The sequence below is a fragment of the Quercus suber genome, unplaced genomic scaffold (genome assembly GCF_002906115.3).
Source record: "Quercus suber isolate HL8 unplaced genomic scaffold, Cork oak 2.0 scaffold_244, whole genome shotgun sequence".
NCBI lineage: Eukaryota > Viridiplantae > Streptophyta > Magnoliopsida > Fagales > Fagaceae > Quercus > Quercus suber.
In genome coordinates, this window is record NW_027069701.1 from 657,602 (window position 1) to 680,886 (window position 23,285).

At 31.9% G+C, this 23,285-nt stretch overlaps 2 protein-coding genes across 2 annotated transcripts; both read right to left on the bottom strand.

Annotated features, from left to right (window-relative positions):
• Window positions 1–7,843: 7,843 nt before the first annotated feature.
• LOC112037807 (uncharacterized) lies at window positions 7,844–21,098 on the bottom strand. The gene is made up of 4 exons (XM_065780739.1): window positions 20,884–21,098; window positions 8,595–11,649; window positions 8,401–8,464; window positions 7,844–8,309 (listed from the first exon to the last, which is right to left on the bottom strand). Exons 2-4 carry the CDS (start codon window positions 9,797–9,799, stop codon window positions 8,280–8,282), a joined length of 1,299 nt encoding a protein of 432 aa, XP_065636811.1. The 5' UTR covers window positions 9,800–11,649; window positions 20,884–21,098; the 3' UTR covers window positions 7,844–8,279.
• LOC112037798 (putative disease resistance protein At5g05400) lies at window positions 10,896–11,639 on the bottom strand. Its single transcript, XM_024070617.1, has one exon. It carries the CDS (start codon window positions 11,637–11,639, stop codon window positions 10,896–10,898), a length of 744 nt encoding a protein of 247 aa, XP_023926385.1.
• Window positions 21,099–23,285: the final 2,187 nt, after the last annotated feature.

Genomic DNA, 23,285 nt, shown 5'->3' on the forward strand with positions numbered 1-23,285 from the left:
CAATCATGCTACAATACATATACAACATTCTCCAAACCATTTTACATAAAATATTAAGCAGATACCTAATGCAAGAGTGCATGAGGTTTTGCTATGTGGCACTCTAATATTTCATTTAGGATTTTTAACCTCTTTTCATTAAGTTTTTTTTTTTTTTTTTTTTTACTATTATCAAAAGAGAGATGCTATGTCCACAACATTTTTACAACATTTTCATAACAAATCACAGGTGGTTTGTTGTTATTGGTTCAAATTTGAATCTAACATTAAGATTAATTTTTTACCCCAATAATAACAACTAGTAACAACCTGCCACTTAGGATTTGTTGTAAAAATGTTGTGAAAATGTTGTGAACATATCAATTCTCTTATAAAAAAGATCACATTATCTTTTTTTTAACTGTTGTCTAAAAGATGGGTTGTAGTTCAAAATTAAATTAAAATTTGACCAAACCTTATGAAAAGCCCAAACCTATTTATTACCTTATATATTATGAATCAAGCTTGACCCTTCCACATTAACTTTTTCACACATTCTCCAAAATATGGGCTGGCATCATAAAATAGGACGCACACTTTGAAAAACTCTCCCTACAATCTTCCTAATAATACTGTTATTATTAAGTTTCACATCAATTTGCTCTTTCCTCTTCCTATCATTGATAGTATTTTTGCACAAAAATGGATTATTTGGACACCATCTTCATTTATACGGTGGAATATATTAAAAATAAATAAATAAACGGTTTATATGATAGAAATAATAATTCCTTTTAATTTGTTTTTTTTGTGTTAATTTCTAATGTAAAAGACTCTTGAAGCCAACAAATTATATGCCCAATTTTCCACTCTCTTTCTTAATTATGTATATTCATAATAATTTTGGTTCTTTTTATTTTCTTCCTCTTTATGATGTGCATATTATAATTGAACATAAGATGAGTGTTATAAGGCCATAAAGAATAGTTAGAAAGTATTTCAAAATAAATGTATAAAGTTTCCACACATTGCGCGGGACATCGACTAGTTGTTAGAAATAGTTCAACTAATGTATTTGAAATGAACAGTGCTAGAGGTCTCAAATGAGGTGACTCATCAATATACCCTTTCATTTCAAACCAAATAGACCCCCATTCCACCATTTCCAAATTGACAGTACAAAATTCTAAGATTTCAGGAAGTGAGAATGACTCTAGTGAAAAATAGCATCTATTTACAATATACGAGTTCAAAAGTAATGAACATATTACACAATTCTTCTTATAACCTAAAAGAAAAGGATTGGACCATCTTTTCAATATGCTTAGACAAATACTCAACCAGAAGTCCTATGATTCCCAAGTGAAAGTATAAGTTTAAATGTATCACAATATTATCGAGCTAAGTATCTACCCCAATCTCAGTGTGGTACTTTTCAAGTTGAAGCAAATACGATGAATCCTCATCCTCATCCCATTTCATGTCCTCAGTGCACTTTTGAACAATCTATCAAGGAATTTTCTACCAAGGAATTAAAGGAATTATCTGTAAAGCTCATGAAAGATGTTCAAGACAAGATTGCTCATATGAAGCAAAAGAAAACTCAATCCGATTCAATTGGGAAACTAAGGATACTTGATCACAATGAACTTATTGCTACCCCAATAGAAGACAACATTGATGATGATATCTTGGTCGTGGAGAATCCTCCAGCAACACCAAAGCCCAATGTTAACACAGATGTACATGCCTCGACAAGGGTTGCTTTAACATGCGTGCAAGGAAATGAATCTATTGAAGAGCAACTAGGTGAAGAGATGGTGTCTAAAGAGAGTATTATGTTAGAGGGTGCACATGATGTGATATTGGAAGCTAATGGATTTGCTTTTGATTAGCCTTCTATGGTGCATGAAGACAAACAGTTTGCTAAAGTGGAGAAAGTGGATAACATAGTGCTTCCAATGGTTCAAGATAAGATTATGTTGATTCTACACATTGATTTTGTTATTCCAGAAGAGTTTGACATGGTGGAATTCAAGGTTTTTCTTTTCTCTATGCTCCCTAGGGTGATTCCAGACTTGAAGCAAGTTTTATTTGTCAGCATCCTAATCCTTCAACGCTTTAGAACTCGAGGTCGAGTTTTCTCCAACCAGAGGAGAATGATGCAGGAGACGCAAGAAGATTATTATTTAGTATTATTTATGTTTGCAAGTCAATTGTATTTTTATATTTTAGGTCCTATTAGTTTATTGGGCTATTAGTATTTTAATTTAGAAGCAAGATTATTTTTGTAATAAGGCAATTAGAGTTTCCTAGTCAATTAGAACTAAGGTTTAGCAATCCTTTATAAACAACCTATTATACCCCTTGAAGAGTTAGTTGATATTTTGATGAATAAAAAAAATGGCCGTTTGGACTTTCCTTGTTCTAGTGCTGACTCCAGGTCCACTCTAGGTGCTGACTCTTGGTGGTTTCCCCGCTTGGTGTTGACTCCAAGTAAGGCCTAAGTGCTGACTCTTAGGTCATATCCATTTATTTTATTGTTGTTTCAATTTTGTTTTGGTTGGCCTGCGTCACTTCATCTTTTGCCATGTACTGATTCAACTTCTGGACTGGTCAAGTTGAGTTTTGATTAATTTAAGATCCATTTGTTCCGTCTCTTGGGTTAAGTAATGAATTGTTCATTTAAAATTTGAACTAAATTCAAATGACATTTATTTATGGCAATAATCAAATATCCACATTGAAAAATGCTAAACATTTGCATAGATTACAATGGTAGATTTGAGAATGATTTTACAACCATTAACTAGTGATGAAACCAAATTTGATATCATTCATGAACTAAGTTGTATTCAAGGGAGGAATTGAGAATATAGCAAGAAGGAAAAGGAATGGAAATAAATATAAATTCATTAACATTTAATCACCCAAAGCCAATGCTGGTTATCAACACAAAAAGAATAGAGAGGCTAGGGGAAGATCGTGGATCCCCCAAGACTTCTAAAGTCAACCCCCAAAAAAGTGAAAACTTGAAGCAAAAAAGTTGGCGGATCACCCATGACTTCTCATGTTGATTAGAAGCAAAAAAGTATGCATAATTGATGATCAAATATGCTTGCATCATAAGCATACGTTTTTGCAGGTTATCACATCACATATAGAGCATATTGATAGGCATAGTTACAATGAACAGTGACAAGATGTGCTTCAATTTTGTATATTGAGCACAAGGTATATACCAGATTTTTCCAATGATAGAGAAATACAAGATTTGACATTCCGCAATAAAAAAAAATCACAAATTAGATCAGTTGGAACTATAATATCTGTAAGGGGCAGAGAGAGAGGGAGTCTCTACAGCTTTGGACATTGGACCATCTCAATCATTTCAAGAGAATACAAACTATTGCTTTACTGTTACTACAGATTGTATTCAGTTCTGGTAGGCCAAACAGCTCTAAAACCCTCAATTTGGGGAGAGTGATTTTGGTAGTGTCCATTCCTTCCTCTTTTTCTTCTTCTTCAAATTCATCACATGCTTTTGCTACTATTTCCTCTAACTGAGCACAAGCTGTGACCTGAATCATTTCCAAAATTGACCCAACCAGTCCAATTGCCACCCCAACCGATTCGTAACACAGAAAGAACAAAGAAGCAGGGAGAAAATTGTGGTGACATCTTGACATCTTGGTGGATGATTCTTAACTAATTAACCCAAAAAAGAGTTGAAAACATGAATCAATGAAGTAACCCAAACTGATGATCAGAGAAGCTTTTATCATTAGCATACTTGTTTCCAGATTATCAAACCATACAAACAGAGCATGTTGATAGGAATAGCTACAAAATATACCTACAATCACTAAACACCAGAGGTATAGACCACGTCTTTACTGGGATAAAGGAATCCTAGATTTGTGATTCTACTACAAATAACACAAATTAGATCGAATGGAAATATGGTCTCCACAAAAGGAATGTTCTAAAATTTTCCAGAGGAGATCAGCCATTTTCACCAGCTTTAGAAAATAGAACATAAATGTAAGAGAAATGTTACGTCCACAATATTTTCACAACACTTTCACAAAAAATCATAGGTGATAAGTTATTATTGGTACTAATTTGAATATTTCACTGAAATTACTATTTTGTCCATCAATAACAATTTGTAACAACCTGTCACTTAATATTTATTATGAAAGTATTGTGAAAATGTTTGTGGACACAACATTTCTCTAAATTTAAACCATATATAACTTATTACTGCTTAAAACCATAATTCCAATTGACCATTTCTTTGGCCTAGTTCCGAGATGAGAACAAGGACATAGAGGCTGAGAAACTTAATTGTGTGACTGATCAGATGGACAGGACCTCTGGTAGTGGAACCAGCAACTAGTATTATCGGTGTATGACACACCTATGTCAAGCTCTATTGAAATATTCTGGCCTTATACTAAATTAGGTTCATTATGAGGCTAGGATGGGCTTTTGTTAGATCCCAAGGTTTGGGATAGAATGTGAAAGCTTTAAGAGGGGAAAACACCAATGACTCAAGACTGGAATTATGTTGGCTGTCAGGAAAGCATTAACTTTGGGTTTGCCGGAAAACTTCCACTATGTGCTTCTTTTGACTACTTGTGGGATGCAACTGCTATGTGGGATTAGAAGGTGCAGTTAGATGCTAGAGGCTTGCTGACATTAGGATCCTATTAACACAGTTACAACATAGCTGGTTTAGATCCATTAGTCAATTGATGTTGGTTGAGGTCAGACAACAGCAAGGCTTCTAATAGTTTTATGAATATGGAATGAGCTAGAAAGTAGTTTGGATGTGGTCTGAGTCCTCTGCTGACTTTGTTATGCACAGCTATTTTGTTATTCTTTGTTGCTCTTGTATATTTTGACTACCAAATGTGAGTGTGTGTGTGTGTGTGTGTGTGTGTGTGTGAGAGAGAGAGAGAGAGAGAGAGAGAGAGAGCAAACAAACCAAGGTTCCAAGTAACTCCCTAAATTCTATATGTCATCATTTACATTGATTTCTAATACATAGTTTTTACATTTAACAAATCAGTAAATCTAAAAGCAACCATTCAACAATATAAACTTTTCTCCCTTGTACCTTAAAAATTAAAGTCAGAAATAGATACAAAAACATAAATTAAACCTGATACATAATTTCCTGCCAACTCTTCTCTTCTTCCCCTCCCTCCCCCTTTGACCAAACTGGCCATAGGTATTTTCATAACATATGCAAAATGCTGCACTACAGATGCTACACCATGTGAAATGGGAACCAAGCAGCAATGTTACTTACAGGGAACTAAAGAGTATACTCAAAACATAATGAAAGATTATAGTATATTCAAGTAGGTTTTCCTGTAAGCCTGCAGCTCAAAAAAACTGATACAATAGCAAAAGACAAGGAAGAATAACAATTTTATTGATGTTTCTCTTCAATACATTACTCACATCGTTATAAGGTAATGAGCCTTACATCATAAGATAGGGAAAATAATTTAATTGCATAGAGTATGTTTCATGATGAAAATATTTCATTTGAATGTTTTATCCCTACTTAACACATTTAAGTTGTCAATTGAAAAAAAATATTTCAAAGCCTCATCTTGTGTATAACAATGGAGCATAGGTAAAAGTCTTATCAACTTGAAGAGAAAACTTTTTGAATTAAATTTATGCAAATAAAAAAAATATTATTATCTGCGTCCTCTAAAATCTTCCCATTCTCCACATAAGTAGTGGAGAGAAATTTTGTGAATATATGGGAAGCAAAATACATGCATCAACAAGTAAAGCACAAATTTACTAACATAAACATATTTTTTAATCCTCTTCCCTCTCACCTTTTTTTAATAAAATTTATCAATTATTAAAAATAGTTCAACTAATATTATTGAAATGAATGGTGCTACACATCTCAAATGAGGTGACTCATCAATATATCCTTTCATCTCAGACCAAAAAGACCACCATTCCACCTTTTCCAAAATTGACAGTAAAAAGTTCAAGAGTTCAGGAAGGGAGAACAACTCAATAGTAAAATTTAGCATTAATGTACAATATATAAATTCAAATGCAATGAACATATTACACGAATCTTCTTATTACCGAAAAGAAAATATTGTACCATTTTTTCAGTATGTTTAGACAAATACTTGACCAGAACTCCTACTATTCCCTAGTGAATGTATAAGTTGTATCAACTTTAAATCTAACATACCTATAATCATTCTAATACTTTTAACCATTTAAGAAATTACACATACTCTAGATAGGCAAATACAACAGAGCTTAAGGCAACAACATGCGCTCTACAGTTTTCTATTGACTTGGGATTCACAAAGGTGATTCTAGAAGGTGATTCCCTGCATATTTTCACAGCATCAAACTCAACCAAGGATGATTGGGTGTCAATAGGTCACCTGGTTTCATATGCACAGTTGCTAACTAATCAGTTTGAACTTTGTAGCCTATGTACTTATTTAAAAAAAAAAAAACTTTGTAGCCTTAGTCATGTATTAAGATCAGCAAATAAAGTAGCTCAAAGTTCAGCCCGATATGCAATATTATTGAGGATATTGAGCTCTGGATAGAGGAGGTTCCTGCCTTCCTCAATGACCAGATAAGTGCTGACTTACAGTGATGTATGTCCGTCCTTATGATTTATAATACCTAACCAAATAGTATGGTATTTAAGCTAAGTAAATTTTGGACACCAATTTGGATTAGGGTCATACAAAGATTTTGGTTCCAAAAAGTTAAGAAAATATCACAAGACATTAAAAGAGGGAGTGTACTGATTGACCGATCTTAGACTGTGCTTCATCTTTTGCCATGTACTGATTCAGCTCCTAGACGGACATTGATCCTAAAAGATTGTTGATTTAGTTGAGTTTTGATTAATTCAAGATCAACCTGCTCTGTCTCTTGTGTTGACTAAAAAAATATTAATTTTAATCTTGAACTAAACTCATATAACATTTATTTATGGCAATAATCACATACCCACACTGTGGAAACGAGAAAGTTCTGCACTAGTAGTTTTGAGAATTATTTTACACCTGTAAACTTGTGATGAAATTAAATTTGATATCATTTAAAAGTATGAACTAAGTTGTATTTGAGGGAGGAATCGAGAGAATAGGAAGAAGGGACTAGAAAGAAAAGGAAAAGAAACGAAATAGATATAAATTCAATGACATTTAATCATCCAAAAAATAGGCTGGTTATCAACACAAAAAGAATAGAGTTGGCAGGAAAAGATCCTGATGACATTTTGGTGGATCACCCAAGATAGCTCAAGTGATCTACCCAATCTCCCCTTCCCCTAGGAACAAAAAAAAAAAAAAATTGAAGATCAAAGATGCATAAGCACACTAGTTCCCAGATTATCAAACCACACATAAAAGAAGTAAATAAGCATAGTTACGGAGGATATTGACAAGATGTGCACCAATTTTGTACATTGAGCACAAGATATATACCACATTCCGCAATAAAAATTACAAATTAGGTCAATTGGAAATATGATCTTTATAAAAAGCAATGTTTAAGAGAAGGGGAGGAGATAGACTTCCATTAAGAAGGGGAATAGAGAGAGGGAGTCTCTTAAGATTAGGACATCTGTCTATCTCATTCGTTTCAAGAGAATCACAAAGCATGACTTTACTGCTATCGCAGAGGAGTCTCTCAAGAGCTTGGTAAATTTAATGCACATTTGCTAAAATATCTTGTTAAAAGATTAGCCTACTAACCAAAGATTATTATTGATTAGACTGATAAATTACACTGAAACGAAATGTTTGTTGAGCAAAACTAACAGCACTAACTGTACTAACACCAAGATAGGGTTACCACTTTTCCATATTGTGCACTAGTTTTGGACCACATTTATCCAGGGACAGAGGAATCCAATATATAACATTCTGCTATAAAATTTTAACTTAGATCTCTTGGAAATTATAATCTCTGCAAAAGCAAGCATCAAAGGATTAACTAGGACCATGATGTAAACACCAACACCATAAGAAATTCTTCTACTCTTCTCTACTGTTCACTGAAAAAAAAATTACAGAGAATGATAGATGCATTATATGATCATTAAAACAAATTACACAGAGGATCATTATTACACAAGATTTTCCCACTTGGCTAAAGAGGAACACATGTTCATAACACAAAAGAGTTTAGACTAAGTACTTAATTAAGAACACACACAGAGTTGCAATATTGAGAGTGAAGTTCTCCTCGCTGGTACACTACGGATATATTCCATGTCAGCTTTGGCTTGGTGATACTGATATATCCTATATGAGGCGAAAACAGAAAAATGAACCAATCGTGAAAACAATTTACATGGATACTGAGGTTAAGCATATTCATTCGTAGTTTACTTACAGAGATGCCGTGTTGAATATGCTCACTGCTCAGCACATCAACAAATCGTGCAAGCATTCGGGTTCTAGTCACCGGGTAATTAAAAGGGCATATAAGAGGAAAAAGGAAAAAAAAATTAGAGAACAAATAGGTAAGCAACCAATTGGGTTAATTTGCGTAATAGATAAATCACAAGAATTTAAGAGTGAAGATACCTGCTTATTAAACAAGATCTGGTTACAGAAGAAAGAGGAGAATGAGGAGAAAGAGGAGAAAGAGGAGGAACATAGAAACAGAAAGGTTGAAGGGCATTCTTAGTGTCGGGGCAGTCCCACTCCAGCGAATCCCACCATTCTTGATCATCACATGCTTTAATCTCTTTAAGAGAAGAGGGAGGAGATAGTTGTCCATTACCAAGAAGGGGCAGAGAGAGAGGGAGTCTCTTCAGCTTCAGACATTTAGATATATGAATCTTTTCAAGAGAATCACAAACTATTACTTTACTGCTACTGCAGATGGTCTTTAGTTCCGGCAGGTTCCACAGATTCAAATCCCTCAATTTGGGGAGAGTGATTTTGGTAGTGTCCATTCCTTTCTCCTCTTTTTTCTCTTCATCTTCTTCAAATTCATCACATGCTTCTGCTATTATTTCCTCCAATTCCAAACAACTCACAACCCGAATCTCTTCCAGGTTGTGCAGGTGCAGTAACAATCCAAGCGGAAGCAGCTTCTTTATTGGACATTCGTATATACAAATTACTTTGAGACTGGAAAAGGTATCAAGTGGGACCCGTGCTGATGCAGCTCTCTCTTTCCTAAAAAGCCCGCGTAAGTTTTTCAATTTTAGAAGTACTAAAATCTCGAGAGTTTGAAGAGAAACAGTAAAAGAAGAGGACGGGGAAGTAGAAGAAACCACGTGCTCCATTCCTTCGCAGTCCTCAATTCGTATTGTCTTCAATTTAGTTGCGTGCTTCAAAGATGGAACATCGCTCAGACTTCTTAAATCCTCACATGTTTTGAGTTTTAGGAATTGCAAGTCTCCCGGTAGCACGAGGGACTCATCTCCTCTTCTTAGATTGCACTCTTCTAAAATTACACTTTTTCCTGCGTCTTCAATTTTCCGACCGAAGAAGTAAAAGTTCCTATAGAAGTCGTCATTCACTGACTTTCCCACTCGAATTTGGTAACGTGCAAGTGCCCCTTTCTTTAAGGATCTTATAAAAGTACAGAACTCGTACAAGTCATCAAAATGGACCCAAACATTCTCCAATTTCTTCAACCTTTCTATCTCCTCTCCTTTCACTGTTACTTTGCAAGAAAATCTAAGATACTGGAGGCGAGAAAGTTTAGGTAAAATCCCAAGTGGCATGATTTTTAGATACTCTGCGTTCAGCTTGAGGTATGTCAAGTTGACCAACATTTCTAAACCATCAGGTACTTCGGTAATTTTAGTTTCCCCGAGGTCTAACTTCCTCAATGTTGTAAGCTTTGCTAATGAAGACACATGTTCTAATTTTCTACACCCTCTAAGCCTTAATGTAGTAAGATTCTCCAAGCTAAAGACTGAATTGGCAAAGATTTAATGCTAGTATATGATAGATCAAGAACCTTGAGCCCATGCAAATGCTTAAACAAAGAATCTGGGACATTTTTTAATGAACGGTTACCTTGCAGCAACAAGGTTGACAGGTTAGGACACCTTGGTGATATATTAGAAGGGATTGTTGATATGTTCTTGCACATCAAAGAAGCCTTTACAAGATCCTCTTTCCATTTTCCTTCGTCTGAAAAATCCTCCAGTCCCAAGTGACCTACCATAAATTCAGGACTTGCAACCTGGAGCACCATGTCTCTTATCAAATCATGCATCTTCACAAACTTTTCCTTGTAATTGTAAGGTGCATGAATTCCACCTTCTAATAAGGAGGCATTTTCAAGTCTTTTCAATATAGAATAGCCTCCACAAAACTCTAATTGCCTACTCTTCCTTCTTTCAAAAATTCCCTCATCAATCAAATGATCTATCAACTCTTCTTTGTCAATCTCGAAGTCTTCGGGGTATAATGCACAATGTAAGAGACATTGTTTAAGTTTCTCTTCTTTCAATACATAACTGAATTTAAGCACCTCATGCACCTGCTTCTCTATATTGTCAAACCCCTTTAATGATGTACTCAACTGGTCCAACGCATCTGTCCACTCATACTCATAATCTAAGCATTTGAAACTTGCTGCTATCGCGACAATTGCAAGAGGCAACCGAGCACATGTTTGAAGAACCTCTTCCGCAATTGCTTTCAAATCTGGAGTATTAAAAACATCTTTTTCTATTTTATGCAAAAATAACTCTCGTGCCTCCTTTTCTGATAGTAACTCCATTTTGATATTCTTACAACCCATTTTTATACAAACATTAAGATCTCGAGTTGTCAACACTATTTTGCATCCATTTTCTGGAGTAGGCTCTAGAATTCCTACTTCCTCAAGAACAAATTCTTCCCACAAATCATCTAGGATTAGCACATACTTTTCCTCTTTTCCAATTCTTCCTTTATCTTGGCTGCCCTTTCTCTTTTATACTCTGATTTTGCGAGATCTAAAGCTAACTTGTGTGCAATAGCATTTTGTAGTTCGAGAACATTAGATGACTTTGACATGGTGACCCAAATTACACTGTCAAAATTTTTTTTATCTTTTAATAGATGATTATTGATGTGCTCCATGATGGTTGATTTGCCAATACCTCCCATTCCATAAACACCAATCTTTCCAACACCATTACCCAACACGTATGCCAAAATTTCTTCCTTTACTCTTTCAGTTGTGCTTTTCCCTATTAATTTTGTTGTTGGAAATTCTTCTCCATTGCTTACAGGTGGATCAACTACCAAACTAACAGTGAAAGCACCCCCCCTTTGATAGAGTTCATCCGCCTCTAGTTTCTTCTTCAAAGCATGTTTTCCTATGCGTGCTCGTAAGAAACACTTGACTTCTTCAGCTTCACTTTCAATGGCTTGAATTTCATTATTCATCCTTTCTACATGTTGGATCCAAGCTGTAACTTCTAGCTTTGGTGTCTTTCCTGGACGAAGTTGCGCTCTCATTCTTGATTCTATGTCCGACTTTTGACCATTTAAATCTTGCCATCTGTCCCTGAGATTTATCATATGTTCATCAACGTGTCTGTGATAGTTGCAGCAATCGCGAATTGGAGCCAAAATAATTTTGGCAAGCTCCAGAACTGCACCCAACATTTCCATATTTGACTACCTGCATATGGGTGCATAACACATTGTGCACATTAAAAAAAAAAAAAAAAAAAAATTTAAAAACAAAACGGAAGAATACATCTTTAGTCTCCAAGTTTTGAATGCCATGGAGGTGTATCGGTTATCTTCTTCCTTTTTTTCCTTCCCTCAAAAGCGATTGGATGTTACTGTCTTTGTTATGGACCAAAAAAAGAGATTGAAAATATATTCAAATTTCACATTAAAATTGCTCAATTAAAATTTCAAAAATATGATTACAGCATAAATAATAAAATTTTGAGTCTTTTGACAAACTAATAGGAAGCAAATAATAATTCAATTAAGCTATTAAAAAATAAGTTTTTGATTGCAAGTTTATATGACCTTTGGTTATGTCCATTCAATTTTTTTTTTTAATTTTGGTGAAGATCTTTACTACTCATTTCAAATTTGAGAAATTTTTTACTTTTTATATTAAAGATAATACTACGTTCAAGGAGAATTTTTTTATTTATTTAAAATATAAGAATTTTACAGAATTATCTTAATTTTGGTGAAGGTATTTACTACTCATTGCAATAATCAAGTAGTTTGTTATTTTTATATTAAAATTATTTTTCAATATATATATATATATATATATTTTTATACAAGATAGAATTTTTATTCTAGCCTAATCTAAGTATATATGAATTTTTCAATATATATATATATATATATATATATATTTTTATACAAGATAGAATTTTTATTCTAGCCTAATCTAAGTATATATGTGTGTGAAGCTCCTTCCTAGAGATTTGCCCCCCACACCCTCCAAGCATTTATACTTATAAAGTGACCACCACATTGAGGGTGTGTGGTGCTCACATACAAAATATATGAATGAGCATCAATAATAAATAACTTTTTTTTTCAAAATCAATAATAATTAACTTAAGTATAAATTAAACTATGATTTTTTATTTAAAAAAATCTATACATCTAATTATATATTTTAAATTGTAGTAATGCATATGCATGAGTTACAAGCTAATAGGTTCTAAAAGCAACCCCTAGCATAATCAAATGGATTTTTCCCCCTCTTGAACTAATCAATAATAAATAAAATAATTACCAAACATTATGGACTCAAAAATTTCACAACTTTTTTATAATTATTGATGTGATCTATTACATAATAAAAGTGGTGTTTGTTGGGGATATTACACAAAGTAATAATGGAAAAACAAAATTAACATAAAAGACAAACAGAAAATAGATAACTTGGAGGCACTATATTGTTTTTCTTAGATAATATTTGCCCCCCACATTTTTGTTGCTAAAGGATTATCGCAAATTTGTCTTCAGCATATAACTAAGATGTTGGATTCTATAGATAGAAATTCTGGAGAATGACCACAGGATTTCTTGTTTTTCTTGTGTTTTACCTTGTGAACATAAACCTCTATTTATACCCATAGGGTTATGTTTCATAAAAAGGCACATATAGAGAGTTAGTTATTTTTTAAGTAAATTTAAGCCTCTATTAATGAAAAGGCACATATGTTTCATGAAAAGGCATGTATGGAAAGTTAGTTATTTTTCATAAGACGGTTAACAAAGATTGAAATCTCGTTATGTTTCATGAAAAGGCACGTATGGAGAGTTATTTATTTTTTTATAAAACGGTTAACAAAGATTGAAACCTCTTCAACCTTTCTCAATAGTCACCAGAAAATTTTGCAGAAAATTCTAGAAAATTCCAGAAAATTCAGATTTTTAAATTTTCACTTAGAAAATTCCAGAACTTGAATTTTCACTTTATGAAACCATATTCTTCAAACTCAACCATCATTATTACAACCTATCCTTATATATACCTATATATACAATAGTGTTAAGTGATAGATCTATGTAAATGTGATATTACTCTATATGAAAAGCGTGGCAAAAAAAAAAAAAATTATCCTTAATATTGCTCTTTCAAAAAAGAATATAATTTTGAAGTATGTAGTAAAATCCATCAAATTATACATGTAATTGAATTTTAGGATAATAATATTTGGAATACAAATTAACAAATGATTGAAAAACTAATGAACTACAATGAAATGGTAGCAAACGAAGCATGTCCCCTTGGACTACCACGAAAGTGATGCCTATCTAACAAATCATTCATCACTTTTGAATCATTTCACTCTCAATCTCAAAAAAGAAAAAAAGAAAAAAAAAAAAGAGCCGAAAATCTTTTAGGAAAGACACATGTTAAATTAATGGTTCATTTGAATTGAGGGAGAGGAAGGGGAAGTAGAGTAGAATTGAGTAGAATTGACTTAAAATTAGTCTATTTTCAGCTAACCCTCCACTACTCCCCTCCACTGTCCCTCCCTCCCCTCTCAATCCAAACAAGCCCTAAGCTAGGGAGCCCAGTGGAGGGAACTCAACACAAACCCAAGCGAATAACTAATGGCTATTAGTGCATTTCTCACCCCGTAAAGAAAGAGTTGGCTGAAAGTTGACAGGAGAGAGGAATTACCCAAAACAAATAATTTATCATGGACTTTGATATGGCCCAAATAACTACACTGTAACAGTAAGTCAACATCGAAGAGGTTCAACTAAAAGTCAATGCCCATGGGACATCAAGTTGTAAATCAAAATTAGAAAAATCCAATGGTAATACATTTCTGATTTCTCCTTCAACAAATAATTAATAAAAAAAAAAAAAAAAAAAACCTTCCATTATAACCTTCTTCTTTTTTTGGAGGAAATTCTTTCATTATAATCATTAGTGTATAACCCGTGCATATACATAGGTATATTTAAAAACAATCACAACTTACACATTTTTTAAGTCATGAATTTTTGAAATATGTAATGGTCTCTCTCATATATATATATATATAAAGAGAGAGAGAGAGAGAGAGAGAGAGAGAGAGAGGGTTGGGTTAAAGTTACATATGGTGTAACTTAAAAAATGTTACACCATCCAATAACTCGTTATTGAATTCATATTTTAAAATTTTCATCATTGGATTATATGGTCTATATGTTTTTAATATGCATACCAATATTCATGCCAATTAGTTGTTATTTACCATTGAATTCATAAACTCATATTTTATGCATTATTTTAAATTATAAAAAATTGAATTTAAACAATTAATTGATGACATGAATATTGATATTTAATCATCTTGAAATTTTGCAAGCATAGAGAATGTACAAAGATAATATAATCTAATGATTAATTTATAAAAAAATCGCATTCAATTAAAAAAATATTCAGTGTTGTAATATTGCTTAAAGTTATCTCAAGTGTAACTTAAACCTAATATATATATATATATAATTTAGAATATAATTGGATTGGACTCTTCAGTTTTTGCATCCAATAATTTACTTGCCACAAAAATTAAAAAATTAGATAAGACACATGACGCAAATTTAAACTCCAATTTAGAATCTAATTTGATTTAGAATTTTCAATTTTTACATCTAATAATTCTTTTGACATAAAAATTAAAAATTAGATTGGACATGTGGTACAAAATTGGACTCTAATTTAAAATATGTTGGGGGGCCACAATTTGACTCCTTACCACCACTCTAAAAATAGGCCCGCAAAGTGTAATATTGAAAGTCATAAAAGATTTGAGTTTGTCTTCCTCATAACCAATTGGTTTTGAGGCGGAATAGTACAGCTTACAGTTTGACAAATGGTAGCAAAGTTAAGGTCATGAGTTTGAGTTATGAGAGTATCATTGTGAGGGAGAGATTGTTGGAGGACCATAATTTGACTCCCTCAACCACAATTAAAGGATTTATTATAAGGGTGAATTGTGCATTCAAGGGACTTTTTTTTTTTTTTTTAATCTATTTTGGCATATGACAAAATTATTGATATGTACATATAATTATTTGCCACTTGGCATTATTTTTCCATATCATGTCAAATAGATGAAGAATGTTACATAAGATGACACGTGCCATTGTTATACGCATTGATAAAAGATGTGTTGCATCCACTACCTATATGCTTTGGCATTCTTAATAAGAAGTATTATTTATTATAATGTAATGAAGTTTTATGTTTTTCTTAAAAAAAATTTAAATTTAGTTATTTTTAATTTGTGGTTGAATCTGATTAGAAGTATATATATACACTTGTATTATAGTTGATAATTTAGGTGTGAGATTTTTTTTTTTTTTTTGGTAATAGAATTTTTCTTTTTTTAAGATGTGTAACTATCCCACTTGAAGTGTAGTACTATAGGGGTATAGGACATGTATTATATAAAACTATTGTATATTAGATTAATTAATTCACGGATTCGTTCATGTGTTTTAAATTATTTTCAAAAGTAAAGTTACTATAAAAACAATTATAGGCTTTGCATATCTTTGTATTTGGAATAACAATATTTTTTTCATTCAAGGTTTGAAATCGTTAATGCGCAATAATGCTACATTTTTTTTCTATGTTGTAAGTTACTAACATCTCTTTTCTCAACCAAAAAAAAAAAAAGTTACTAACATCTCAAATCCTATCATAAATAGATCTCAATAAAACAATAGGTAAATTACTAACATCTCAATTCCTGTCATATACCAATAAAACAATAATTATTAACATCAGATTAATTTTTGGGACAAAATTTGATTACAATTTTGGTTGTAGTCTAATGCTACAAACTCCATTTAATATCTTTTTATTGGATGACAAATCCACTATTGAATTACATTTTATTCTTTTATCCTCCATGCTTGCAAAATTTCTAGAAAATCAAAAATCAATAGCTATGTTATGAATTAAATATTTAAATTTAAATTTTTTATGGTTCGAATGGTAAATAATATCTAATTGACACGAAATATGACATGTGTGTTAAGAATTAAAAAAAAAAAATGCAATCCGATGATTAGATTTTCAAAATATGTATCCATAAAGTAAACTACTCTTTTTGGTCTAATAATTTGTCCTTACTCGTTCTAAAGATTGACAATTTTTTTTAGTGAGAATTGTAGCTTTAGGCTACAACCAAGTTTGAAGTCAAATTGTGTCCTAATTTTTTTCTTCTTTGGCCACAGCTTGAAACCCCCTAACTCCTCTCTCATTTTCAACTGACCAAAAAAACTCAATAACAAATTAAAAAAAAAAAAAAAAAATCAACTCACTAAATCAGACTTTGCAACCAAAATAGAAGAAAAAAGTAGCGAATATTTGATTAACTATTCCATATTTCCATTGTGCTAGGGTGGCAAAATTGGACACGACCCGCAAATCTAACATGACACAAAATTAATAGGTTATGAGTTGAGACTTAATGGGTTTGTGTTATATTGGGTTGACATAACTGACCCATTTAATAAACGGGTTTGGTTAGTGTCCATCACATGGAACCCGTTTGACCTATCTGACTCGTATAATTAAATGACATTTTACCAATATACTCTTCAAACCCTAGGTATATAAACTTATTAGTTGTTGTGGTTTATTTTCTTTAACATATTATGATTGATTATTTATGATATTGAGATATGGTTTGGTTTTGAATGATTATTTGTGATGTAGTTACTCGTTAGTTTTGAATTTTATATTAAAAATATTTATTTGTTTGGTTTTTCATAATTCATATCAATTTGGTTAATACTAAAATTAGTTTTTTTTTTTTTTTTTTGTGTTGATAAAATTTAAAAACAGGTCAACACGACTGACTCATTTAATAAATTAGTTATGTTAGGGTTGAGGAATCCTTACCTGTTTAATAAACATGTTGGGTTAAGGTTGACCCATATAGTCAAATACTCATAAGTCGACACGACATGAACCCGACACGCGAACACAAATTGCCACGCCTACATTATGCCGAATGGGAAAGTAAGTACAACCCAATTTAGAACCCCAAACCCCAATTTCACTCTTACATTTTCTCACAACCCAATTTGCCCACTTAAAAAAAAAAGGACAAAAAAAAAAAAAATCATATAACTTAGCACTCTTGATGAAAGGAGTACCTATCAATTTTTATGCTAAAGGTTCCTTACTTCTCTTAGCATATACTCCATTCCAAGCACAAAATGGGTTAGGTTTAGAGGGTGTCTCTCTTTTTAAAAAAAATAGTGGGTGTCAAATTTGAAAACTAATGTTTGATTTTAAAGGAAAAATAAATTAAAATTGTGGGTAATGGTTGGAACTTGGAAGTTGTAAAGTGGCTAACTTCCTAATAATCAATTTTTTTAGAAAGGTACATATTAGATAATAATTTGATGTAATTGATTCTAAAAAAAAAAAAAAAAAATTTGATGTAATTTTTTTTTTTTTCAAACAAGATAGAAATTCTTCTCTAGCCTAATATAAATGTATATGTGTGTGAAGCTCTCTCCTGGAGACTTGAACCGTGACACTTACCTCCCATACTCCACAAATACTTATACTGGTGGAGTGATCATCACACTAAGGGCATGCGGTAATTTTTATTTTTTTATTTTTATTTTTATGTAATTGACTTGTAGACCATTACCTAAAAAAATTAATTCCGAAAAATAGAAAGATTGGAAGTTGTAAAGAAGTTCAATTAATATCAAATAATTCAAATTTTTTTCTCCTTAAAAAATTATAATTTAATATATAATTGATGTAAATACCATTACCTAAAAAACATATAATTCAGAAAAATAGAAATGTAAAATTTGACATAAAATCACAACAAATGTGAATTAAAGTGATTTAAAAGCCATTAGCTAAAAAAAAATTAATATAGAAGACACATAACCATGTAATGTAATGACACTTGATAGTTTTTTGTTTAATTAGTAGTTGTTTAATAGCCATTCTCTCCTTTTGGAAGGTTCCCCCCCCCCCCCCCCTCTCAAATTATTGGGTAGCCAACGGGCATGTATAACATTTAAAGGTCATATCATATGTATGTGTGTGTGTGTGTGTATATATATATATATATGTTTTTGGAGAATCATTTAAGTCTCATATTTAATTGTCTAAATTTAAAATATGGTAATAATAAAATAATTAACATTTGTAATCGAAAATAAAAGTGCCATTTAATTATGATATATTTTTTTGTTATATTTATCTTCAAACCTCAAATGAATGACAAATCTTTTTATTTGTTTATTAATTTTGATAATTATTAGATGTTTTCACATATGAATGTTATAGGTTTTGACAAAAGGGACACATATTACTGATTTGTGTATCCACCATATATTTAGAAAAGGGTAAAGGGGCGCTTTATGATACAAGAAAGGGGGTGTGGTTGGTGTGTCAGTAAGTCAGTAGAACCCAGAAGAAGGAGAAATTATACAGTCCTCTGGTGGACCACGTCATCTGTCCACCATTCTACTAAAAAACTCTCACTTATTTAAAATTGCTGAGTTAGTAATCAGTTTTTGTTTAAAAAAATTTCCAACTCAACAATTTTAAACAGGTGTGAGTCTTTTAGTGGAATGGTGGACCACGTCACTTGTCTTCCATGTGGACCTTATAATTTCTCCAGAAGAGAGGGGGACAACCACCAAATTCACATTAGAAATCGCCAACATGAACACAAAAAAAAAAAAAAAAAAAAAAATCTTGAATTGCGTATAGAACAAATTAAAACGAACTACTTCAATTCTCGGAGCTAAGGAAAAACAAATCTTTTCCCATTGTTTTTGTTTTGCAACAAAAATTTTGGTCTTTTGAACAACAAAATTCAGCCGTTTTGCGTAAATATTACTACCTTCTTATTCTCTCTCTCAACCTAGAGATAGTTGTAAATGTACTAAACAAGGGAGAGGGAAAAACAAGCATTAATTAGAAAATATGAGGTGGAAAGCAAATAATAAGTATTTTTACTTATTAAAGAAAATATTATATAATAATGAGTATTTAACAATGGATTCTCCTAAAAAAAAATAGGATGACATGGATATAGTGTTTTTTTATCTGGGAAAGGTTTTGCTTCACATTATCATTCAAGATTCCACCTAGATTCGAAGAAAATACAGCCATCTCTGACAAGATCTAGTTGAGATCTTACGATCTCTTGCGAGATTTGGTGGAGATCTCACGGTCTCTACCTAGATCTTGTAGAAATCTCGCGATCTTGTCAGAGATCTTAAGGAAATCTAAAGATTTCGATGAGATCCTTCTAGCATCGCTACCTTCTCGATTCGAACCAAAACCGACTCGACTAGTGCAAAGCTCGACTCAAATAGATTTGATCACTGTTTCGGTCGACGGCGAGTCCTTCGATCTACCACTTGAAGGAGTCGGGCTAGTTCCAAGTTGGGCATAAACCTGACGCGTGGACAACCCTAGTTATATGTATTATATAATTATGGCCTTACGATACAATATTATATTACTATGTATTTAGTTATACATATAAAATATCTTTGAAGAGTAGATTTAATTATATTAGTGTCTATAATTAATTTCTTCTGTGTAATACTAATTGATAGGGCCTCATTAGTAAATGTTACAAGATCTCGTATATTGGAACCCATGGTTATGGACCTGAATCCATTAGCATTAGTATGGAACATTTTCTTTTCCAAGTGAAATCCCCTAGTATATGAAAGAGTGAAAAAGTGCTTTCGTAGTTGTGGAGTAAGAAGCTTTTGTATCTTAATGTATGTGTTTAATATATTCGGAGCTATTAGAGCGGGATCTACTTTTTGGGGAATATGAGTCGAAATAATAACAAGAATATTTCTAGTGAAACGTCTTTCACAATTCTTAGAGAGGTAGTTCACTAATAGACTGAGGAATAAGTAATTCAACTCATTCTGTTAACTCAATTACTAAAAAAAAATTGTCGTCAAACAAAACTTATGAGGATTTTTAAAAAATAAAATAAAATAAAATAAAATTATGAGATTTAATCTCCGCTTACATAAAAAAATCAATTAATATCTTAACATGATAATAAAGAATAATCATTACGGAACAGATACCATAGTCAATTGGCCGTAGTCATAGGTGCAATAATATTTAAAAGATAAATGATATGTCTACAAAATTTTACAACAAATCTTAAGTGGCAGGTTGTTATTGGTTGTTATTGTTGGGGCAAAAAAGTAATATGTAAAATAATAATAATAATAAATTTTTTTAAAAGAATCTTTCCGATTCCAACAGTATCCATGGCATTCAATACTTGGTAACCGCCGAAGGCAAAAGAGCGAAGGTATATCTGAGCCTTGGATTGGCCGAGACGATGAAAAAAACTATTCAGAAAGAGATATAAAAGCCAAGAGAATGGAGTACCTTTGTACTATAAGCAAATCAGTGAGCTACAGAAGAGTCTTTTAAACTGCGGAGAAACACACTTTGGCCGAGACGATGGCTAGTATTAAACAATCGCACTTTGGGAGCACATACCACTGGTGATCATACGACGCAAATAAAGAAACAAATCAAATAGACAAAGCTTCAGAGTTTGATATCTCTTATTCACGACTTGGATCAGATATATTGTAGAAGAACCTGAAGCGATGGACATATAGCAAGTTAGCATCGCAATTAGAGAACGACAAGCTCAAAGGTGTCTTTTTAAGCACAATAGGAACAAAGATAGGAATATGAGAAGGTTGTATGAAAGGAGAATAAATAACTACTTTAAAAGGAAAATCACGTGGGAAAGAAAGATATATAATTGGCTTTAAAAGAAACAAATAAATAGCCGTAGAAAGAAGTAGCGTTCCTCCTAAAGTACTAAAATATTTTTTTTAATTAATTTTTTTTTAAAACATCGAGAAATAAAAAAAAAAAATCATAAATTCAGTCGCAGAATCCAATCAAAGATCTTACCAGTCCTCTATCTCTCAAAAAGAAAGCCAAATCTTTTTTTTTTTTATATAAGAAAAGAAAGCCAAATCTACAAGTTAGCAACAATTGTTTAGAAATTAGAGGATAAGTTTAGATACATAGATTGATTGGCTGTTGTCATGCTAGCTAGCTGTTGCTCAAAAGTAACTTGATAACATACCAAAAAAAATCTAGATGATGAAGAAAATACACATATAGTGGGGTGTTCCTCAACAAGCATAAATTACACAATCTAATAAAAAGAAAATTTTGTATATTGACAACAACAACAATAAAAAAGCACACAAATACATAAATTTTACAATTACTTTCTACTTGGTTTTCTTATCAAATATTTGTCCATAATTTTAACAAAAAAATAAACAATAAATTATAAGTTCATTTGAAATATTAATAAAATTATTAATTATTGTTGTTTAATTTTTTCATTAATTTGTTTGTCTTTTATAAACTATAATTTGTTATATTGTTATTTCATTAATTATAAAATTATTAATTGTTATTTAGCCTAACATAATTTAATTTGTTTGTCTTTTATAATGTATTGATTAATTAAATTATTAATCATTGTTTATTAGTTGCTTCTCTCAATTAATTATTGGTTAATTAAATTATTGTTTATACTTATGTATTAATTAAATTAATATTTATTTAATATTTTTTATTATAATAATCTATTTTTGGTGAATTTCTTGCTCATTTGTGATATTTTCATTTAAATTTTGTGTTATATTTTGTTTATTATTAATAACAAATTTATCTATTGATCCTTTATGAGACTCAATTAGTTTTTCTTCTTTTTTTAAAATTTTTATATCCAAATGCATATTTTATAGTAGACATTTCTAATCAAACAATATATTTATAAAGACTAAAATAAAAAATATCTTTTAAGTGTAGAGCAAATGAAAAATAAAATTTGATTTATATAAAAAGTATTGTTCTAGTTTCACCGAACAATAACAAGTTTTTAGCAATCTCAACATGCATAAATAAAGATTTATTCATTATACTAGTCGCTAACCCGTGCGATGCACGGGATAGTTAAATAAAAGGACAATTAACCAACATCACATTAAGGTAAAAGAATTAGTGAGAGACTGATTTGCCCACCAAGAATTTAAAAGAAAAAAAAGATTGATATAATAAAATCTAAGAAATTTAGAAATAGAAAATTGGGTTAATAATATGCATATTATAGAAAGATTTTTATAAAATGTTAATACCATATATATATGCTTCTATTGTTAATGTCTCACTGCACTGAAACCTATAAAGTAATTTACAATTCTTAAATTAATAAAGCAAAATTCCCAAAAGTTATTGTAGGGACTCAATTTGGATTGGACCCAGAGTATGAATGAGTTTTCAGCCCAAAAGCCCAAACAATAAATTTTTAGAGAGTGGATCGAAGGTTTAGGCGCTGGCCGGCGTTCCGGGAGCATGAACTCTCTTCTTTTATTAGAAAATACTTAGAACTGTTTACAACTGGGGGATGCTCCTCGGCTCATGGCCGAGGAGCCCTTTTTCTTCTTTCTTTTCTTTTCTTTTTCTCCTCTTTTCTTTACGCGCTCCTCTTTATATAGTCTTTATTGTCCTATCTCGTTCTTCCATCTGTTGATCATCCATTCGCCTTTCTTCTGACCGTCCGTCATATCAGAGGCCTTATCAACACTCAAGTGGTTCACACTGATCAACGTCGCCCTGCTAAGGGGTTGCATCCCCATTAATGCGACCAGAGGGGTTAGGTGAATGCATTAAGTGTGGAGGTGACAGCTTGCTCTGGGCTTGTCCCTTCCCAAAATTATCCTTAGTATGCCGAGGACGAAGAGGTCCTCGGC